Below are 18,547 nucleotides of genomic sequence, written 5' to 3' on the forward strand. Positions count from 1 at the left end.
CAAAAATCTATGGACCATAGGGTAGAAGACTGCACTAATCCAGAATTAAGATTCCTTCCTTCCCTCCCCACAATGAAAAGTTTGCTCACAATCAGTAATAGGAGTGAGGTTCAAATCTCTAGCATAGGAAGAAGATAACTGGATATCTTATTGAGGAGTGATAGAACACAAGCATCACAGATGAGGAAAATTTATAATTCTACCAGAGGCAGAAGGAAATGTCCACTGCTATATGTTCAGTTTCCCTAGCAGCTTACTCATTTGTGTGCATTTACTCTACTGTGCTTAACATCACAAAAAGTATGAACATCTAAAGGCTGATGGTGACATTGAATGAGTGAGGTTACCAATTGTTTCATAGAGGTGGAGAGGGATGGAGAGGTACACCATAGGGGGCATTACATCACCAGTGTGTCACCAGTGGTGCTACTTGCAGATTTAATCTGTGAAATTCAATCTCAGGCAATGTATAAAGGGAGGTAAGGTCAACTAAAGGTTACTTGGAGAGAGAGAGAGAGAGAGAGAGAGAGAGAGAGAGAGAGAGAGAGAGAGAGAGAGAGAGAGAGAGAGAGAGAGAGAGAGAGAGAGAGAGAGAGAGAGAGTAGTAGTAGTAGTAGTAGTAGTAGTAGTAGTAGAAAAAGGTGCCATCAAGCTTACTACTTAGAGTGGTGGATCATAATCTACTCAGCAAGTGAGAGAAGACTACTATCATTTACTCTCACTACCAGAGGTGCTTGGTGGCAGACACAGGCTCAAGAGTTTATCCTATTTAACTCTTTTGCTGGCAGCTTTTTGAAAAGATCTCATTCCCAAAGCACAATATCTTAACTGGAGGCTGAGAGGAAAAGCAAGAGTCCAGCCACCACTTGGGACCTACAAGGCTAAGATAAAAATAAATAAATAAATAAATGAATAAAAAAAATGACAGCTACGCACCACACCAAGTTAAATACAAGTCAACTCTAACAAAGCCATATAGTAATAAACTTGAAGCTTTATGCTGTGGTGATGTATTTTCCTGATAACACATAATAAGTTGAGAGCCATATATGTACTAAAGTGGAAGAAGTAACACAAGACAGGCACAAGGTGTGGCTGGAAGCTGCCATGTCCTCTGACCCTCAGACAGCCTCTCCATCAAGAGCTGCTGGTTGTCACCTCACGCTCAATGATCCTTTCAATAGTCTCCGTGGTCTCAACGTTCACATCCCCTGTGTTGGGGTCCAAGATTGGCACCGTCTTGCGCATCACTTTCTCAGACAGGACACGGTCTCGCTCAGCCACAATCTTCTCGGTGGGTTTCGTGATCACAACCAGTTTGGACCACTTGTGATTCAAGCTCTGGCTCAAAGTAGTACAGCTGAGTATTTCCTACCTTCCATTCACATGAACCTGTCTCCATTAAACTACAATTCTGCTACAACATTCAAGAACAGACTTGTTTATTATGTAATTGCCACTTCATGTTTTGATACATTTTTAAATGTTCTATCAACCAATGCATCTGATTACAATTATAGACATCTCACTGATGATGTTAGCAGGATCATAACTTCAAAAAGATGCAAACTGAGCACCTACACAAGACACAGACATCTCTTTCATACTACTTTTTAGTTAATGTTGGGCCCAAAAACACCACAAAAATTATGTGCACCAACAGTTCTAAGTATAAAACATGAAGCCAAACTTTACTGAATATTTTGTGTGTGTGTGTGAGTATATATATATATATATATATATATATATATATATATATATATATATATATATATATATATATATATATATATATATATATATATTACACACACACACACACACACACACAATGCTAATAACAGCCAATAAATATATCAAATATTACACAACATGCAAACAAAATCTTGTAAGATGTTAAATAGCCATTTCATCACATTAGCCACTAACCAGAAAATGTTACAGCAAAGGGAAACTCATAAAATTGGCCTGTGGTACAGCCTGCCACAGCCCCCTGACTCAGTGGCCTGAAGGATACAAGCAACTAAGGACTGTACATTTACACAAAATGTTAATGAAGCAGACGAGCTGAGACAACAACAATTTATGACAATTTGACAGCACAATATAATGATTTGTTGTCTTATTTAGACAATAAGAACCATTAATTTAAATAACAATAACTTGTGACTTTCTAGGTCATAAAGTGACTGGTATCATTGCATTCTTACTTGCTTGTAGGGATATCTAGCTAACACTCAGCAGAGGGGGAGCAGGAGTGCACCATACACTACTTACGGGCAAGTTATTCTCTTGGTCCAGGTTGTTGTGGCTAATAACTGAGTTGTCATTACTAGTGTTATCTGGAAGAGGTAGACACATGGACATTCAGGCACTCACAAACAAGAAAGAACACACTTGGAGAAAGGGAAAGGATAAAAAGATAATGAAGTAGGAAGAGTGAGACAAGGTACTAAACCTTGTCCTTGTACAAAACCAGAGCACAGCATGCCCCTTACAGCTCACCTTAAGAACCTTCCAATTCCAACCACCAACATTTATAACACACCTGGAGAAACAGCATCACTTCATCTTTTAAAACAGTAGACAAATTCACATACAGTACATGCATGTGGACATTAGAGAGTGGACAGTGGGAAACACACTATACACTTTCAAGAAATAAAAAAAAAAATATGAGCAATCTCCATAACAATCACTATTTTTTCCCCTCCTCAAGATTACCAAGTACCATTATAAGCAGAGAATCAAAGAATAAATACAGAATATAATAGAAAAAGTTTTCTTTACCTTTTCTTTTCCATATTTGCTCTCTTTTCATCTGCATCACTGAGATGACTTCCTTACTCAACACATTCTCTCTAGTATCTAACATTATTCACATCATCTCGTTCATAGCCTGCATTCTGCCCTTACACCTCACACCTCATATCCAGTTATACTTTTTTTTTTTTTTTTTTTTTTTGTCTTCCATCCAAAATCATATTATAAAGTTTTCTAAACAAAAATATATTCAGAAAATAATTCTAACCTAAATGAAAAATATGCAATAATAGTAATAACTAAACATGAAAAAGACCTGAGGCAGTAATGCCAGAGATGCATACTGACACAAGTACAAAACTATATACAATACACATGGAGAATGAAAAGATAATGAATGCACACTGCTTGATGTTTGAAGGAAACACACTCAGTTATTGGACTGACTCTATAATTAGTATTATATCCTTAAGGAAAGAAGTAACCCAAGCTCATGAAACAGTTAATCTAGAGATGTTGTCTCCATATAACCTGGTACACATTGCCTATATACACATACTGCATACTATAGTGAAACACACTTGTATGTACTGAAATGTAATGGATGTAATAAGGTGTTTATGAAATGATACCTACAATTTCCCAGAAATTTTCTCACACTTTAAGAAGAATTAAGAAATATAAATAAAGAATAGTCGTTTTCCTTACCATTTGCAGACTCTGAGAGCTCGCTGCACTTCTCTATAACATACTGAGCTTGTACTGCATCCTGGTGAGTGAGAAATTTATAAGGATTTTGCAGCATCATTGTTATCACTTTTCTCTAAAATAAATCTCATGTTATAATTCATAATGCCTTCCAGTAGCAAAAGTGTAATAATCAATGAGGATTTGTGACAGTCAAAAGGCCTTCCCTTTGAAATATTTACACCCAACCCTCTACTATTGTGTCTAACTGACGTATCTATCAATGCACAATGACCAAAATCATGATAGCTTAAGTGAAAAACCTTTGCTAATAATTCAAATTGACATTAAGACTTCCAGGCCATAATTTTTTTGTCACTTTCATATACCACATAATAGTATAAAAATGAAGAAATAATACAGTATAAAAAAATTACCTGATCAAGAATCATAAAAACAACATACACTTTGAAGCATTTTTATTCAACATATTTGACGGCATATAGGGCACACGGGTATATGAGACGAACACCCGTTTCATCAAGTTAAATTCAGGAAAATAAGTTAAAAGTTTTTAGTGCATTTAAGTGTACACTGTTGAAAGCAATCTAGCAGCACATTACACAAGCAGAAAGCATTTATCTTTTCTTGTGCTCTTCAGTTGGTCTTGCTGGCACCAGACACTTAACATTTTTTCTGTACATGGTGGGCCAAAAGCCCTAGCTGTTGTACTGTTGCCATGCTCCTTGCCATAATCTATCACTTGTAGTTTGTAGGAGACTGTGTAGCTTAATCTTTCTCCTCCTGCTGCCATAATGATGAGGGTGTTGATGTGTTTTGTTATGATTATGAACTTAGTGTTACTCCTCAATGCTAGATGGCATTCAGTCAGAGTGGTGATATTTATAAATCACAGCCTCACAGGTTAGATTGCTTTTATTTTTCTAATAATTCATTTTTAAGGTGATAATACTGGTAATGATAGTAATACCAGCTACAAAATAATGATGCATGCAGTTAGAATAGGTAAAAGTACAGTGGAGATGTGATACCTGAACTTAATTCGTTCCAAATGGCTGTTTGAGTACTGAAAAGTTCGACTATTGATACCTATAAATCAGGTAATTCTTTCTAATCTTAGCAAAACCTCAAGTTTATAAAAATTTCAATATATTTTTATTGACTTTCTTTATAATTTTGATTTGTACTTACTGTAAATGAAGGCTGGTGATGGATAACTTGCAAGAGGAGGGGAGAAGGGTGCGGAAGGAGGAGGAAGGCCGTTGGAGGATGAGTCACCAATCCATGAAAACGTCTTTGCAAATTTTCTCCTGATTTTATTCCTGTGAATGGCTGTAGCTCACTAACACGTGCATTCCCACCAGATTCCTTATTTTCACCACTAATAAGCCTCTTTGATGCCATCGTAAGTTTTTAAATGAAAAACTGCAGCAGGACTAGCGATGCACACCAGCATCTCGTATTCCCTATTACCGCTAATACCGGTACTACCAGTAATACGGTATCAGATCAGGAGAGTGACGGTTGCGAGAAGGGAGAGGACAGAGCTTTGTATATGACCAAATGTGCGGCCGTTTGATTACCAGATATTTTCACCACAAATAAGCCTTTGGTGTTAATGTAAGTTTATAAATGAAAAACTATAGATAGAATGCACAAGAATGTTATTCTGATGACCATGGCAGTACAACTGGCAGAGGGAGGAGCAGAAGAGGCCAGGGAGCTTGTTTACAACCACGTGTGTGGGTGTTTGACAATCAAGTATTTTTCAATATTAAATCGAACTTTTGCGTATTGAAAAGTTCAACTATTTAGACGTTCAAGTATTGAGTCTCTACTGTACTGGAAAAAGCTGCATCCTACCCTAATTGCATACATCATTATTTTGTAGCTGGTATTACTATCATTACCAGTATAATCACTTTAAAAATGAATTATTGGAAAAATGAAAGCAATCTAACCTGTGAGGCTGTGATTTATAAATATCACCACTCGACTCAATGCCATCTAGCATTGAGGAGTAACACTAAGTTCATAATCATAACATACCATATCAACACCCTCATCATTATGGCAGCAGGAGAAGAAAGATTAAGCTACACAGTCTCCTACAAACTACAAGTGATAGATTATGGCAAGGAGCATGGCAACAGAACAGCAACATGGGCTTTTGGCCCACCATGTACAGAAAAAATGTTAAGTGTCTGGTGCCAGCAAGAAGACCAACTGAAGAGCACAAGAAAAGGTAAATGCTTTCTGCTTGTGTAATGTGCTGCAAGATTGCTTTCAACAGTGTACACTTAGATAAACTAAAAACTTTTTTTCCTGATTTCCTGACTTGGAGCTAAGGTGGATGGGTAGATTGAGGAAATATGTGAAGAACTACAGGCAACCCCCCCTTAACGAAGGGGTTACGTTCCTAAAAAAATCCTTCGTTAAGCAAACCAATTATAACAAGTTTAACCCCTGATTTGAGCTTCCATTGAGAGTAAACAAAGCGAGAGTGCATCATAGTACAGTAAAAGGTTTAATGAAAGTAAAAATTATGAAGTTAAACATTTAAGCAGTTTAATTTAAGACTAAGTCATTATAATGTACACTAATGTATGTATGTAAGTAACTTTATAATGTTGATGATCTTAAATTTATGAAGGGAGGGAGAGTGGAGTGGGAAATATGCTAGCTGGCAACCTGTGGAATGTAAACAAATGGCGCATCATTGTACCGCATACAAAACTTATGTACCACATTTCCACAGGGCTTTCCATTTTAGCCATTGCAGAATCATGAGTTCAGGTGGTTCTTTTAGCTTGCAAGGAAGATATGATCTCACCAGCCTTCCTAATAGAGTCTGCTGACTTGAAAATGGTAGACAGTAGATGGAGTCAAGCCATGGTGGGAAGCAATGCTATTAGTTTTCTCGCCTCTCGTGTCTGTGAATAATATCCAGCTTCACTTTGAGAGTAAGAGACTTCCTGGTCTTCTTAGCAATGCTAGGCGACATTGCAGGGCGTTTTGGTGGCATGTAGAGTGAGGGAAGACGAGCTGCTGCTGATGCTGCTATTGTTTTGAACTAGGGGAGTAAGTGGTGCGCGTTTTGTCCACGAGAGGTGCTGGTGTATTCAAAAGCCTGTCGGCTTGCATGATACGGCGGGGCTTTCAAACTTGGAAAAAATTCCCTGGATAAAATTTTGTTAAAGCGAGTTAGGTGTTCGTTAAATGAGCAGATGGTAGTAAAAGGAAACCTTTGTTGTAGCAAAATTTTGTTGAGGTTACCTGTACATTGGTACTTCGACATACGATTTTAATTCGTTCTGTGATGATCGTTGTATATAAAAAAAATCGTATATAAATCAATTTTTCCCATAGAAATTAATGAAAATACAATTCATTCGTTCTTGTGATATGAATTTATCCCCTACCCCCCAAAAATAATTTTTTTTTATAAATAACATGCTTTAAATACCAACCAAATGTAGATTTAATATAAGATAAATACAATGTTTATTGTATGGATATTATAAATTAACTATATTGCTCAAAATAACAACTTTACCCGCAAAATAAGGGACACATCGATAGATGTTCATCACGCAAGGCACGGGGCACGTTGATAGACGTTTAGGGTTTTTACGGCTATATTTTGTTTATTTTCTTCCCGTTTTCTTTGCTTGTGAGCTGGCAACACTCATCAGGAGTAAACATATGCTCTATGTCACTGTGTCACCAATGATAAATGGTAGGAGCGATCGACAGTGATTTCATTGTGTCTGATTCGCCACCTCTCGTTACTTCTTTACCTTGGGTTTCTCTCCATGTTATGGGAGACAACTTTTGAATGAGAGTGGTATCAGAACAGAGAGAGAGAGAGAGAGAGAGAGAGAGAGAGAGAGAGAGAGAGAGAGAGAGAGAGAGAGAGAGAGAGAGAGAGAGAGAGAGAGAGAGAGAGAGAGAGAGAGAGAGAGAGAGAGGATACAAGGGACCTGTTTTCTCTCGATCTAGCCAAGGCTGCTGAACCCGATCGGACGCAAGGCCACGTATACCGATGATACTACCTCATTCAACCTGTGATATTTTGGTAACCATGACATCTAGAGACTTCTGATTTTTTGCATTGCAAAGAGGAAGAGTTGCTTGTGGGCAGAAAACCATTTGTACTCATTCGTTTATTGAATTTCTAAGTGTAATCAGTATGTGAATACAGGCTATTTTGTGTGTTTCTCACCAAACTTTTACTTTTGGGACCCATGATCTTGAGTTCACAAAACTTAATAAAAAACACATACTGCTGAGAAGCACAGACACATACATGCACAAAGGATGAACAACAATACATAACGCGTGCTGAATGTTCGGGTGGACGAGGGTAGTCAAGCGATCGCTTCGTCAGATACTGATGGCTAAATGTATCTTAAAAATATCGTCATATTTCAAGGCGTAAATTATATAAAATTTCACGTCGTATATCAAAAAATCGTATGTCAAAGTATCACTGTATTTTCAAATAAAAGTACAGGCAACCCCCGCTTAATGAAGGTTCACACAACAAAATTTCGCTACAACGAACGTTTCCTTTACTACCATCTGCTCGTTTAACAAGCACCAAACTCATTTTAACGATATTTTGTCCAGGTAATTTTTTCCAAGTCTGAAAGCCCCACCGTATCACACAAGCCAACAGGTTTTTGAATACACCAGCGCCTCTCGTGGACAACACGCGCACCACTCACTCCCCTTCCCTTCCCCGTTCTCTTGCTCAACAAGCCACCAAAATATCCTGCAACCAGCCCTGCAATGTCGCCTAGCATTGTTAAGACCAGGAAGTCTCTTACTCTCAAAGTGAAGCTGGATAGTATTCACAGACACGAGAGAGGTGAGAAAACTAATAGCATTGCTTCCCACCATGGCTTGACTCCATCTACTGTCTCTACTATTTTCAAGTCAGCATACTCTATTAAGAAGGCTGGTGAGACCGTACCTTCCTTACAAGCTAAAAGAACCACCTGAACTCGTGACTCTGCAATGGATAAAATGGAAAGCCTTTTGTGGTACATAAGTTTTGTATGCGGTACAATGATGCGTCCTTTGTTTACATTCCACAGGTTGCCAGCTAGCATCTTTCCCACTCCACTCTCCCTCCCTTCATAAACTTAAGATCATCAACATTATAAAGTTACATACATACATTAGTGTACATTATAATGACTCAGTCTTAAATTAAACTACTTAAATGTTTAACTTCATAATTTTTACTTTCATTAAACCTTTTACTGTACTATGATGCACTCTTGCTTTGTTTACTCTCAATGGAAGTTCAAGTCAGGAGTCAAACTTGTTATAATTGATTCGTTTAATGAAAATTCGGTTAACAAAGTTTTTTTAGGAACGTAGCCCGTTCGTTAAGCGGGGTTGCTTGTATATAGAGAAATTCAATTATCATGTGACATCATAACCTGTAAGCTTTTGAATGATGGGTGTGCGATAGCAGTAATTTCATGCGCAATACAGAAATATGTGCAGCTTTCTAAGTATGTGTGATAGCAGTTAATGCAATAGTGGAAGGCGTGATAGCAGAAGGTTAAGTCTACATCATTCTAAATCATATCCATATATATATTATCAATTGTTTTTGTGTGACAATATCAAGTATTATTGGCCATTATAAAATGCCAACTATTTACTTACATTCTCAAGGCTCCTTAGTCTGGCTTGCCTCCAAGCTGCCCTCTTTTCTGCCTCCAGTCGCCTCTTTTCAGCTGGGGAGAGGTGCTCCTCTTCTTCCTCTGTACCTTTCACTCTTCTCTCTGCCTTTGCTGTTCGTACACCACTCATTTCACTGCCAGATCTATAAAGAGGAGCATTCTCATTTATTATACAAGTTTAGATCTGAAATTAAATAATCAAGGATTGATGGAGGTGACAAAAAAGGCACTTAAAAAGTCAGATTTTTTTCTGAGAATGCATTGAGTGTGATGATGATAATCATATTGTGGGTGGGAAAGGTTAGATCCTGGAAAATGACACATGTTAGTAATTAGTGGAAGAGGATGGAAGCACTCAAAATGATTGAAAAATCTCTGCTTTCAGAAAGTTCAAAACAGAAGCTAAAAATAAATCAACAAAATAAAGTACAATATTCATGAGATTTCTTTCTTACAATTCAACATACAAAATTACCTGTATGGAGAATCTGTCTCTGTGGTCTCCCTAAGCCCTTCCAAAATGTCATGGTCATTGTACTTGTAGTGGTGACGGTCACTCTCCACTCCCAGCTGCAGTGCTAGGTCATCTGCCATCTCCTCCACATCTTCCAAGCGGGAGAGGTCCGCAAGCTGCTCTACTGTCATGTTGGCCACCCGGCGGTCTGCCAAGACATGACCAGCTCAGTGTAATTTCACCACTGCTCATCTCACAGAATGCTCAACACTATGAGGAACATTTACTGCTTTACATTACCACTAATATTTACTTTAGAACTGGTCATAGTATGTCAGGCACAATAAGATAGCAAACACTACTTGAATCCACAAAAGAATGTTAAGTAATGCACTTTAATTAAAAAAAAACTAAGTGAAAAAAGTAATAAAATAAAATAAATAAATAAATAAATGGTGTCCATTTACAACTAATATCACAAAGTACATTCACTAATCCACACCACCAACCTTCATCCTCTTTCATCTTGGACACTTCATCCTGGCTCAGGAAAGAGAACTTCTTGTTTTCTGTAAGAAGCAACACCATGCAGGGTCAACAATATACAACATGCAATACTAATTTATCACATCAAATGCCAAACCTCACACTGAACTATAAGCACAAGGTGTTAATACTCAGTCGGTACCAGACACAATTCTCACAACACCAAGGTCTACATGAACAGGTGCTATGTCACTATGAAATTGTAGGAAATGACTGGTAGGACAATGGAATAGAGAGGATCTCGAGTCACTGGCCTGTGACTCCTGCTGGGTGTTGAGCTCCTGGGGCTCTGTCTGGTGCTAGGTGAAAACAGAGCTTGAACATCAGACAAATTTATGAACAGGAAACTCCAATATCTTTTCCTTTAATAATAACCTACTTTCTCTCAACATCTTTCAACTCTTAATGTAATAGAATTGTTGAAAGTTTTCAAGTCTTAATAACATTGATAAATCAAGTACTTCCCAGTTCTCATCAACTAAAAACCAAACACTTCTTTTATCAGGTAATTAATGTCTAAAATCTTCAATCCTGTGATGCCTTTTACAGTACAATCATTACAAATGAAGGGAACAGTGCATTGGGAGACTCCCTTACCTTTAATTAGTGAGATTTACCAGAAGTAAGGGGCAAGAGCTCTGTTAGGTATGTAATGTCTTGATGGCAGCACTGTAACATCTAAAGGTGTTTGGCCATGCACAGGATGTAGAAAAAGCATACTCTAAATCCCATTTTATGATGAGTACACAAGAGATGTATTAGGATAAGAAGTAACAACAAAGAGGGGAGGTGGGAGAGAGAGACAACAGGTTGGCATAGAGTGAGTCCCTTCAATGAGTTAGGAATATTCTATCAATAAGTGATTTAGGCCATGGTCAGTGCCAGTTAGCAAGATGACAAGAAAGAGAAGTCGGTGACAAAATTCAAGGAACTGTTGATTTTATAGACACTGAGGGTTCTCTTCTAGATCAAAGGAATAACTATACAAGGATTATGTTAGGAAAGCAATGGTTTGTATAAATAAGTGAGTAAAACCTGAATAGAGGGGAAGGATGTGTGAAGGAGGAGAATCATGCAGGCAATGTGAAAAAACAATGGTCATCATAACACAAAATATTTCTATGAATTATAGATAAGAATTTTCATTTACAAAACTATTTCAATCATATGAAGTAAAGCTAAGTGAATTAGTGCAACAAATAAAGATAAATTTGTAGCTACTGGTCAGATAAAGAAATCAATAACAATTTATATGTGAGCTGTATCTAGTTACTAAACTTAGCTTCAAGGCTCACAGCACTAATGGAATGGATCCTAGTGCAAATGATCTTAATGTAAAGCAGGACTGTGTACAGATGGTATCTTTCAAACAAGTTTTATGGATATGCAGTCAATGAATGGGCTCACCATGACTGTTGCAGCCTTACACAAAAGCAGCAACACTGCAGGCACACCATGCAAAATTATCAAACAAAAGTCAAGAAAAGCAGCACATAAATAACATCATACTTAACAAACAGTACATTAACAGTAATATGAGATTCACTTACCTTTAGGTGGTCCAGCCTTGTCCCTCTTCATCTCATCCTCAAAGAACTTCATGCGATCCTTAAGTGTCATTTTGCCAGGGCTCTGGGTGGGGGTCTCCTCAGTCTGTCAGAATACCACAGGCCTTCACCTCAGATAAAACACACACCATATTCATGGCCTAGCAAGCAGAAGTAACAAGGAAAAACCAAACACCATAAAAATAAGAGCAACACCTCAAGCAGTGTGGTGAATATACTTGTTTTATTCATTCTAGACAGCAGTGAGGAGGAAACATTAAGCATGAATAAACAAGGATGTTAAAAAGTAGCTTGAAACTACATTTTAACAATTAGTGATTATTAATCAATTTATTTCTACATTGAAGTTATTAATACTTATATAACTGGCTCCATCCCTGCCACATACCTTGACCCCCCTGACCTCTACACCAGCAGGCTTGTGCCCCACAGATATTTCAGAGCCAATCAAGTCCTCCATCACACCTCCACATGTGAGGGCATTAGGGAGGCTAACAGGGAGGGGGGAGGAGGAAGGGGGTACAGGGGAGGCACTGTTACTGAGCTGACCACCACCAGCACTGCATCGGCCCGAGGCGATGGGCTACATGAGGGTGTTAGTGAGTTAGTGACACACACACACACACACACACACACACACACACACACACACACACACACACACACACACACACACAAATCAATAAAAAGATGTTTAAATACAGTTAATAAATTTTTGCAACTGAACTGAAAGCATCGATTGTGAAGTTTAGTGTGTTTGTAAAACCAAGGAGTAACCATGATTTAAACACATAAATTGAACCGCAAATGTAAAGAAACAACTTGGACTTTTCTATGACAATCTAATCTGCAAATAAAGAGGTTCTTTAGTCAATGGTAATCTAAATTGATGCATTTACTGATCATGTTAAGCTATTAAGGAAAGTGTAAATTATACAAAAAGAATCAGGAAAAGACGTATCAGAGGAGAAACACACAATCTACTGAGAAACATAAAAATAGCATTCACCATCTAAAGAGAGGGAATGATATTGAAATGTATCAAACCACTGATCAACAAATAAACAAGAAAAAGGAAGCCTAAAATAAAATATGAAACAGCTTTCATGAAGACTCCAGCTTGATGGATTCAGTGCATGAGGAGTGTCAAAATTGAATTTCCCAACCCAAGATGAAGGACAAAGAGTGATCTAAATGCAGTGTATAAGGCTCTCAAGAGATGGGAAATGGGACAGGGAAAATGCTCTTGAGAAGGACTCATGAGATGGAATCACAAAAAAAAAAAAAAAAAAAAAAAAAAAAAAAAAAAAAAAAAAAGACAGAGAGACAGAACTCTGGAAAATATATATAAAAGGAATCAAGCAGACTTAAAAAATCTGCAAACAAGCTCAATGATAGCACATGGGACATGCTATGCATTTCTTTACCTGGATGTAATACCATGGTCAGTACACACACACACACACACACACACACACGTTTGAGCCATCAGCTGGTTTGTTTACATCTGCGCAACATGGCGGCAGTGAACTCGAAAGATGAATCAGACTTCACAGGATTTCAAGGAATAATGGAGAAGAGCGTTTATGTGAAGAAAATTCTGGAGTTGGAAGGTAAAATTGAAAAACTGTTTGAAAAGTATGGGGGCCTGGAAACGAGTTATGACAATGTAATGAAAGAGTGTGCCGATATGAAGAAAGAAAATGAAGTACTGAAAGAGGAAGTTAAGTTAATTAAAGTGAATTGCGAAAATGTGGAGAATCTTTAGGAAAAGTGATGGAGAAGCAGGCTGAATGGAAAAAAAGTCAGGAAGTGGAAAGAAAGGAGGTAAATTACAAAGTTGCAAGTCTGGAAAAGGAAATCAAAGAGTCTGGGGAGAAAACTTTGGGCCTTGCTGAAATTATAGATCAACAGATCATAGAAGAGAAGATTGCTGAGAAAGTGGTGAAGGTTATTAAGTCAAATGAGACATTGGTGAGGGAAACTGTAGACAAAAAGAGATGTGTGGTGATATTTGGTGTGGAGGAGGATAAGACACCGAGTAAAATGGAGAGAGAAAAACATAAAAAGGTGATAAATAATATCATTAATGTGGTGCAGGAGGAGGAAAAGACCTAGTACAAGAAATAGAGGACTTCCATAGAATTGGAAAGTTCACAGGAGAAGGTATGAGGCCAATAAGAATCAAACTTAAGTCACAAAAGGATGTAGATGAATTGGTGGAGAAGTCATGGAGGCTAGCCCAGCAGGAAACAACAAGGAAGATTTGGTTGAGAAGAGATCTCGGTGAAAAGGAAAGAGAAATGTTAAATGAGTTGAGAAAGGAGGCTTTGAAAAAAATGAAGAGAGGACAGAAGAGGAGAAGAAAGAGTTTTTCTGGAGAATCTTGGATATGAGACTGAGGAAGTGGTTCATAACCCAGAAAAGTACAGCAAGAAAGGACTAAAGAAACTTACGTATGAGCGGAATGTAATGTATTCCAACATAAATGGAGTGATATCGGGATTTTAGAACTCAACGATTACTTGAGGGACAAGAACCCAGATATTGTGGGTCTTACTGAAACAAAACTGAGAGAGGGAGAAGACCTGATGATGGTTGGAGAAGGAAATATAATGTTTGGAAAAGAAATAGAGTAGGTAAGATGGGAGGAGGAGTGATGTTGCTGGTTAAAAAGATATAAAGGTGGATCAAGTGAAAGAAGGTATGGGAAAGGCAGAAGTGCTAAAGATCAGAGCAGAAACTAATGAAGGAAAAAGAGGCACTACATAGTGGTGTACGTACCACCTAAGACAAATGCATGGTCAGTACAGGAATATGAAGAAATGATAAGTGATACAGGAACATGTCTGGAAGAAATGTTGGGTGGCTGTGAACGAACTATAATGATGGGAGATTTTAATTGTAAAGAGGTGTGTTGGGAGGACTGGTCAATGGAAGGATCAGAGACAACATGGGGAAATACACTATTGACACTGGCAATGGAAAATGTGTTAACTCAGTGGGTCAAAGAAGATACTAGGTTTGGAGGAGAGAGCATCGTCAAAACAGATCGCTAAGTAAAGATGCTAACTGAGGATTTGAAATTATCAACTACATACATGTATTTTTGATGCGTAAATAAACGACACTTTCTATGTTGTTAGTTGTTATTTACACCTTTAGAATTGGTAGTACTTACCTTGAGAGTGGATGTGATATGCGTAGTGTGTTGTTTTGTGCCCCGAGGGACACAGCCTTGGAGGATTAAATCTCATCATGAAGAAAACTGGTCAGCTGCTTCAAACCCTTCAAATTCTTGAGAGAATACGTTTTCCAGTGGGGGTGGGTCATCCAGGCTCTCCTCATCGTCACTCAAGGTTACGGTGGATGTGAAGGATAGATTGGATGTGGGTGGAGTTGTTTTGGAGGTGGATGGAGTTGTTTTGGAAGTGGGTGGAGTTTTTCGAGGTAGCAGGACGAACTTTGAAGTGACGAGATGACTCCTATGGAAGTAGATGGGATTGCTTTTGAGGTGGATGGGGTAGCTTGGGAGGTGGATGGAGTTGCTTGATCGGTAGATGGGGTTGCTTGGGATGTGGATGGGGTTGCTTGGGCGGTGAGTGGTTTGAAGAAAGATGAGATGACTGTCTGTTTTGCCATCCTTTTCTTTGCCTCAAATAGTTCTTTATACACTTTCATGTCATTTTCTATAGCATTAGTCACGCCATTACTTGGTTTGGGTTGGGGTCATTCTCCTGGAGAAGATGTATGGCCTGGTTAATATGATTAAAAATCTCCTCGAAAATCTTGACGGAGAGGGTTCTTTCAGGCTCCTTGTCCTCCTCCATTTCCTCCAAAGTATTTGTTTCTCCAACTCCATGAGGTGTCGTTGGAGAGGCTCAGAATGACTGTCCAGCAGTTCTTGTACGTCATTCTCGTCCACCTCATTGAAGCCTGCCTTATGGGAGATATGAGCGATGTCTTTCCTTACTGCTGTAACATCGACAGGGACTTCCTGTTTACGTTCCACGACTCAGGCCACAAGTGCGAACATCCATTCATTGCCGACTTGGACACCTCCTTCCATGACTCGTCGATGTTGTCGATCCTTTTAATGTTATAATCCTTCCAAAATTGTTTCATGGTCGGCTTGTCAGGGTGTCAATGCAGGCCAACAGCTGTTTCATGGTGCGCCGCTGGTAATAGGCCTTGAAAGTAGCGATGACTCCTTGGTCCATCGGCTGGATGAGGGCAGTTGTGTTTGGGGGCATAAACATGACCTCAATATTATCTGAGTCATTCATGCTCTCTGGGTGGCTGGGGCGTTGTCACACAGCAAGAGAAATCTGTTAGCAATGTTGTTTTGGGCAGCATATTCTTTTAGGAATTTGGAGAGGTATCCTGTCACGTAACTTTGCATGATAACAGTCGTCATCCACCCTTTTGTTTGCCTTCCATACTACGGGCAAATATTCCTTAATATAGCCAGACAGAGCTCTTGGGTTTTGGGAATGGTAAATAAGGCATGGTTTAAGCTTAAGATCACCAGGATTCCCCCACCAATAATGTTAACCTGTCTTTAGATGCCTTGAATCCTGGTGCCGACTTCTCCTCCTTTGCTATAAACGTTCTCGATGACATCTTCTTCCAATACAGGCCTGTCTCGTCAAAGTTTAGAACCTGCTTGGCTGAATAACCTCCTTCCTCGATGCGCTTTAAGCAAAGGCTTGAAGGCGTTTGCAGAGTTGATCCGAACTGCCTCCCACTAACCTTGAGGTTGTGTAGACTCACGATGTTTGAAACGTTCAAACCACCCTTACTGGCCTTGAAGGACACTGTCTCGCCTATGTTGAATTCTGGTTTCAGGTCCTCCCACAGGCTCAGTGCCTTAGTAGTAAGAGTTGGGTAGAAAGAGGCATGCGGCGCTGTGTGTGGTCTTCAATCCATAGCCTCAAAACGTTCCAATTTTTCCATAATCGGTTCCCTGTTAGAGTTGTTGTGTGTTTGTGCAGGTTTGTGACTTGGTTGGCCTGCTGCTTCACTTGTACTTTTTCTGGAGAACTGTTGATACAGTTGATTGAGATAAACCAAGGGCACGAGCAATAGAGTTTACCCTTCACCACCCTCATGACGAGTCACAATGTTCAACTTAATATCAAGGCCAATGCTCTTTCTCGATTTTTAGCCTTATCTGGTGGAGAACAATCGTTGGGTCGCTTGGAAGCCATCACTAAGTTCACTTGATCACAAATAAGCACAAAAAGAAGTTTAGAGCGGCGTGATAGAGTTGTTGTTGCACAATCAAAACAGCGGGAAAGACTGTGGTGTGTTTACTGCAGGCGGGTGGATGGGCGCTGCGATCGCGATTGCGATCGCGATTGCGATGGTCAATCCGATCGTTAACGAATTTTGGCGATCGTTAACCAAAAATAGGGATTAATTTGGAGGGATCGTATGAGCGAAATATCGTTAAGTAGTCGATCGTTAACCGAGGGACACCTGTACTAGGTTTGGAGGAGAGGGAGCATCGTCTTTAGTACAGAGCCAATGGTCATTGAGGAGATGAGGGTGGAGTGCCCTTTAGCAAAGAGTGATCATGCAGTTTTGGAGTTCAAGGTGATAGATGAAGAGAAATCTAGAAGAAATTAAGAATATAAAGTGGGAAGATGGAATTATGCCAAGACAGATTTTGGAAACCTAAAGAAATTCTTTCAAGAGACAAATTGGATGAAATTCAACAGTGCTAAGGGAGCAAATGAAAAGTGGAAGGAATTTATAAAAATATACAAAGAAGGTGAGAAAAATTTGTACCAATAAGACAACATAGAGAAGTTGGAAAGCAGGACTGGTTTAACGATAGATGTGAAAAGGCTAGAACAAGAAAAGAGGATGCATGGAAGAGGTGGAGAAGGAAAAGACGGATTAAGCAGTGGGAAAGTTACAAAAGAGCAAGAAATGAATATGTGTTGATTAGAAGAGAAGAAAGAAAGAAACAAGAAAAGGATATAATTGATAAATGTAAAGACCAACCAAGGCTTTTTACAGACATGTGAACAACAACATCAAAAATAGAGAAAGTATTGAAAGTTTAGAAGTAAATGGAGTATGCAGTGAGGATCCCAGGAAATGGCAGAGGCTATGAATGGATGCTTTCGGAAGGTATTCACAAAGGAGACTGCTTTTGACAAACCACTGGTAATGGAACAGAAAGGGATTATGAAGGAGTTTCAAGTAACTGTGGAGGAGATCAAGAATATGATGGGGAGTTTAGAAGTGAGAAAAGCTGTGGGACCTGATGGGGTATCAGGATGGATTTTAAGAGAATGCAGGGAGCAACTGGCAGAAAAAGTTTGTGAAGTAATTGATGCCTCATTAAGGGAAGGTGTAGTGCCCCAAGACTGGAAAAGAGCTAACATTGTCCCAATTTATAAATCAGGTAACAAGAGAGACCCATTGAACTATAGACCAGTGTCACTTACAAGTGTGGTAGCTAAGATGTGTGAGAGGGTGGTGAAGAATAGATGGACAGACTTCTTGGAGAAAAATGACATACTTTGTGAGTGTCAATTTGGTTTTAGAAAAGGGCGTTCATGCACGACAAACCTGATATGTTACTATTCGAGGGTGATAGATGTAATACAGGAAAGAGATGGTTGGGCTGATGGAATATATCTGGATTTAAAAAAGGCCTTTGATAAGGTACCACACGGAGACTGATCTGGAAACTTGAAATGGTAGGAGGAGTGCATGGCAGTTTACTAAAATGGATGGAAGACTTTTGGTAGGAAGAGAAATGAGAACAATAATTAAGGACAGACCATCAG

At 38.9% G+C, this 18,547-nt stretch overlaps 1 protein-coding gene across 19 annotated transcripts in view; it reads right to left on the reverse strand.

The window, feature by feature from the left end:
* The window catches only part of LOC123509580 (protein scribble homolog), a 174,394-nt gene that overhangs the window by 7,530 nt on the left and 148,317 nt on the right, over positions 1-18,547 (reverse strand). For 6 of the 19 annotated variants that reach the window (XM_045263957.1, XM_045263956.1, XM_045263962.1 and 3 more), the window contains 8 exons: positions 12,130-12,324; positions 11,724-11,826; positions 10,137-10,196; positions 9,649-9,835; positions 9,157-9,316; positions 3,472-3,532; positions 2,278-2,342; positions 1,159-1,341 (listed from right to left, as the gene is read on the reverse strand). In XM_045263957.1, the coding sequence (XP_045119892.1) occupies positions 1,159-1,341; positions 2,278-2,342; positions 3,472-3,532; positions 9,157-9,316; positions 9,649-9,835; positions 10,137-10,196; positions 11,724-11,826; positions 12,130-12,324 (1,014 nt within the window). The remainder of the gene's footprint in view (positions 1-1,158; positions 1,342-2,277; positions 2,343-3,471; positions 3,533-9,156; positions 9,317-9,648; positions 9,836-10,136; positions 10,197-11,723; positions 11,827-12,129; positions 12,325-18,547) is intronic. The other 13 variants (XM_045263969.1, XM_045263970.1, XM_045263967.1 and 10 more) reach the window with 9 other exon arrangements.

The sequence above is a fragment of the Portunus trituberculatus genome, chromosome 27 (assembly GCF_017591435.1).
Source record: "Portunus trituberculatus isolate SZX2019 chromosome 27, ASM1759143v1, whole genome shotgun sequence".
Taxonomy (NCBI): domain Eukaryota; kingdom Metazoa; phylum Arthropoda; class Malacostraca; order Decapoda; family Portunidae; genus Portunus; species Portunus trituberculatus.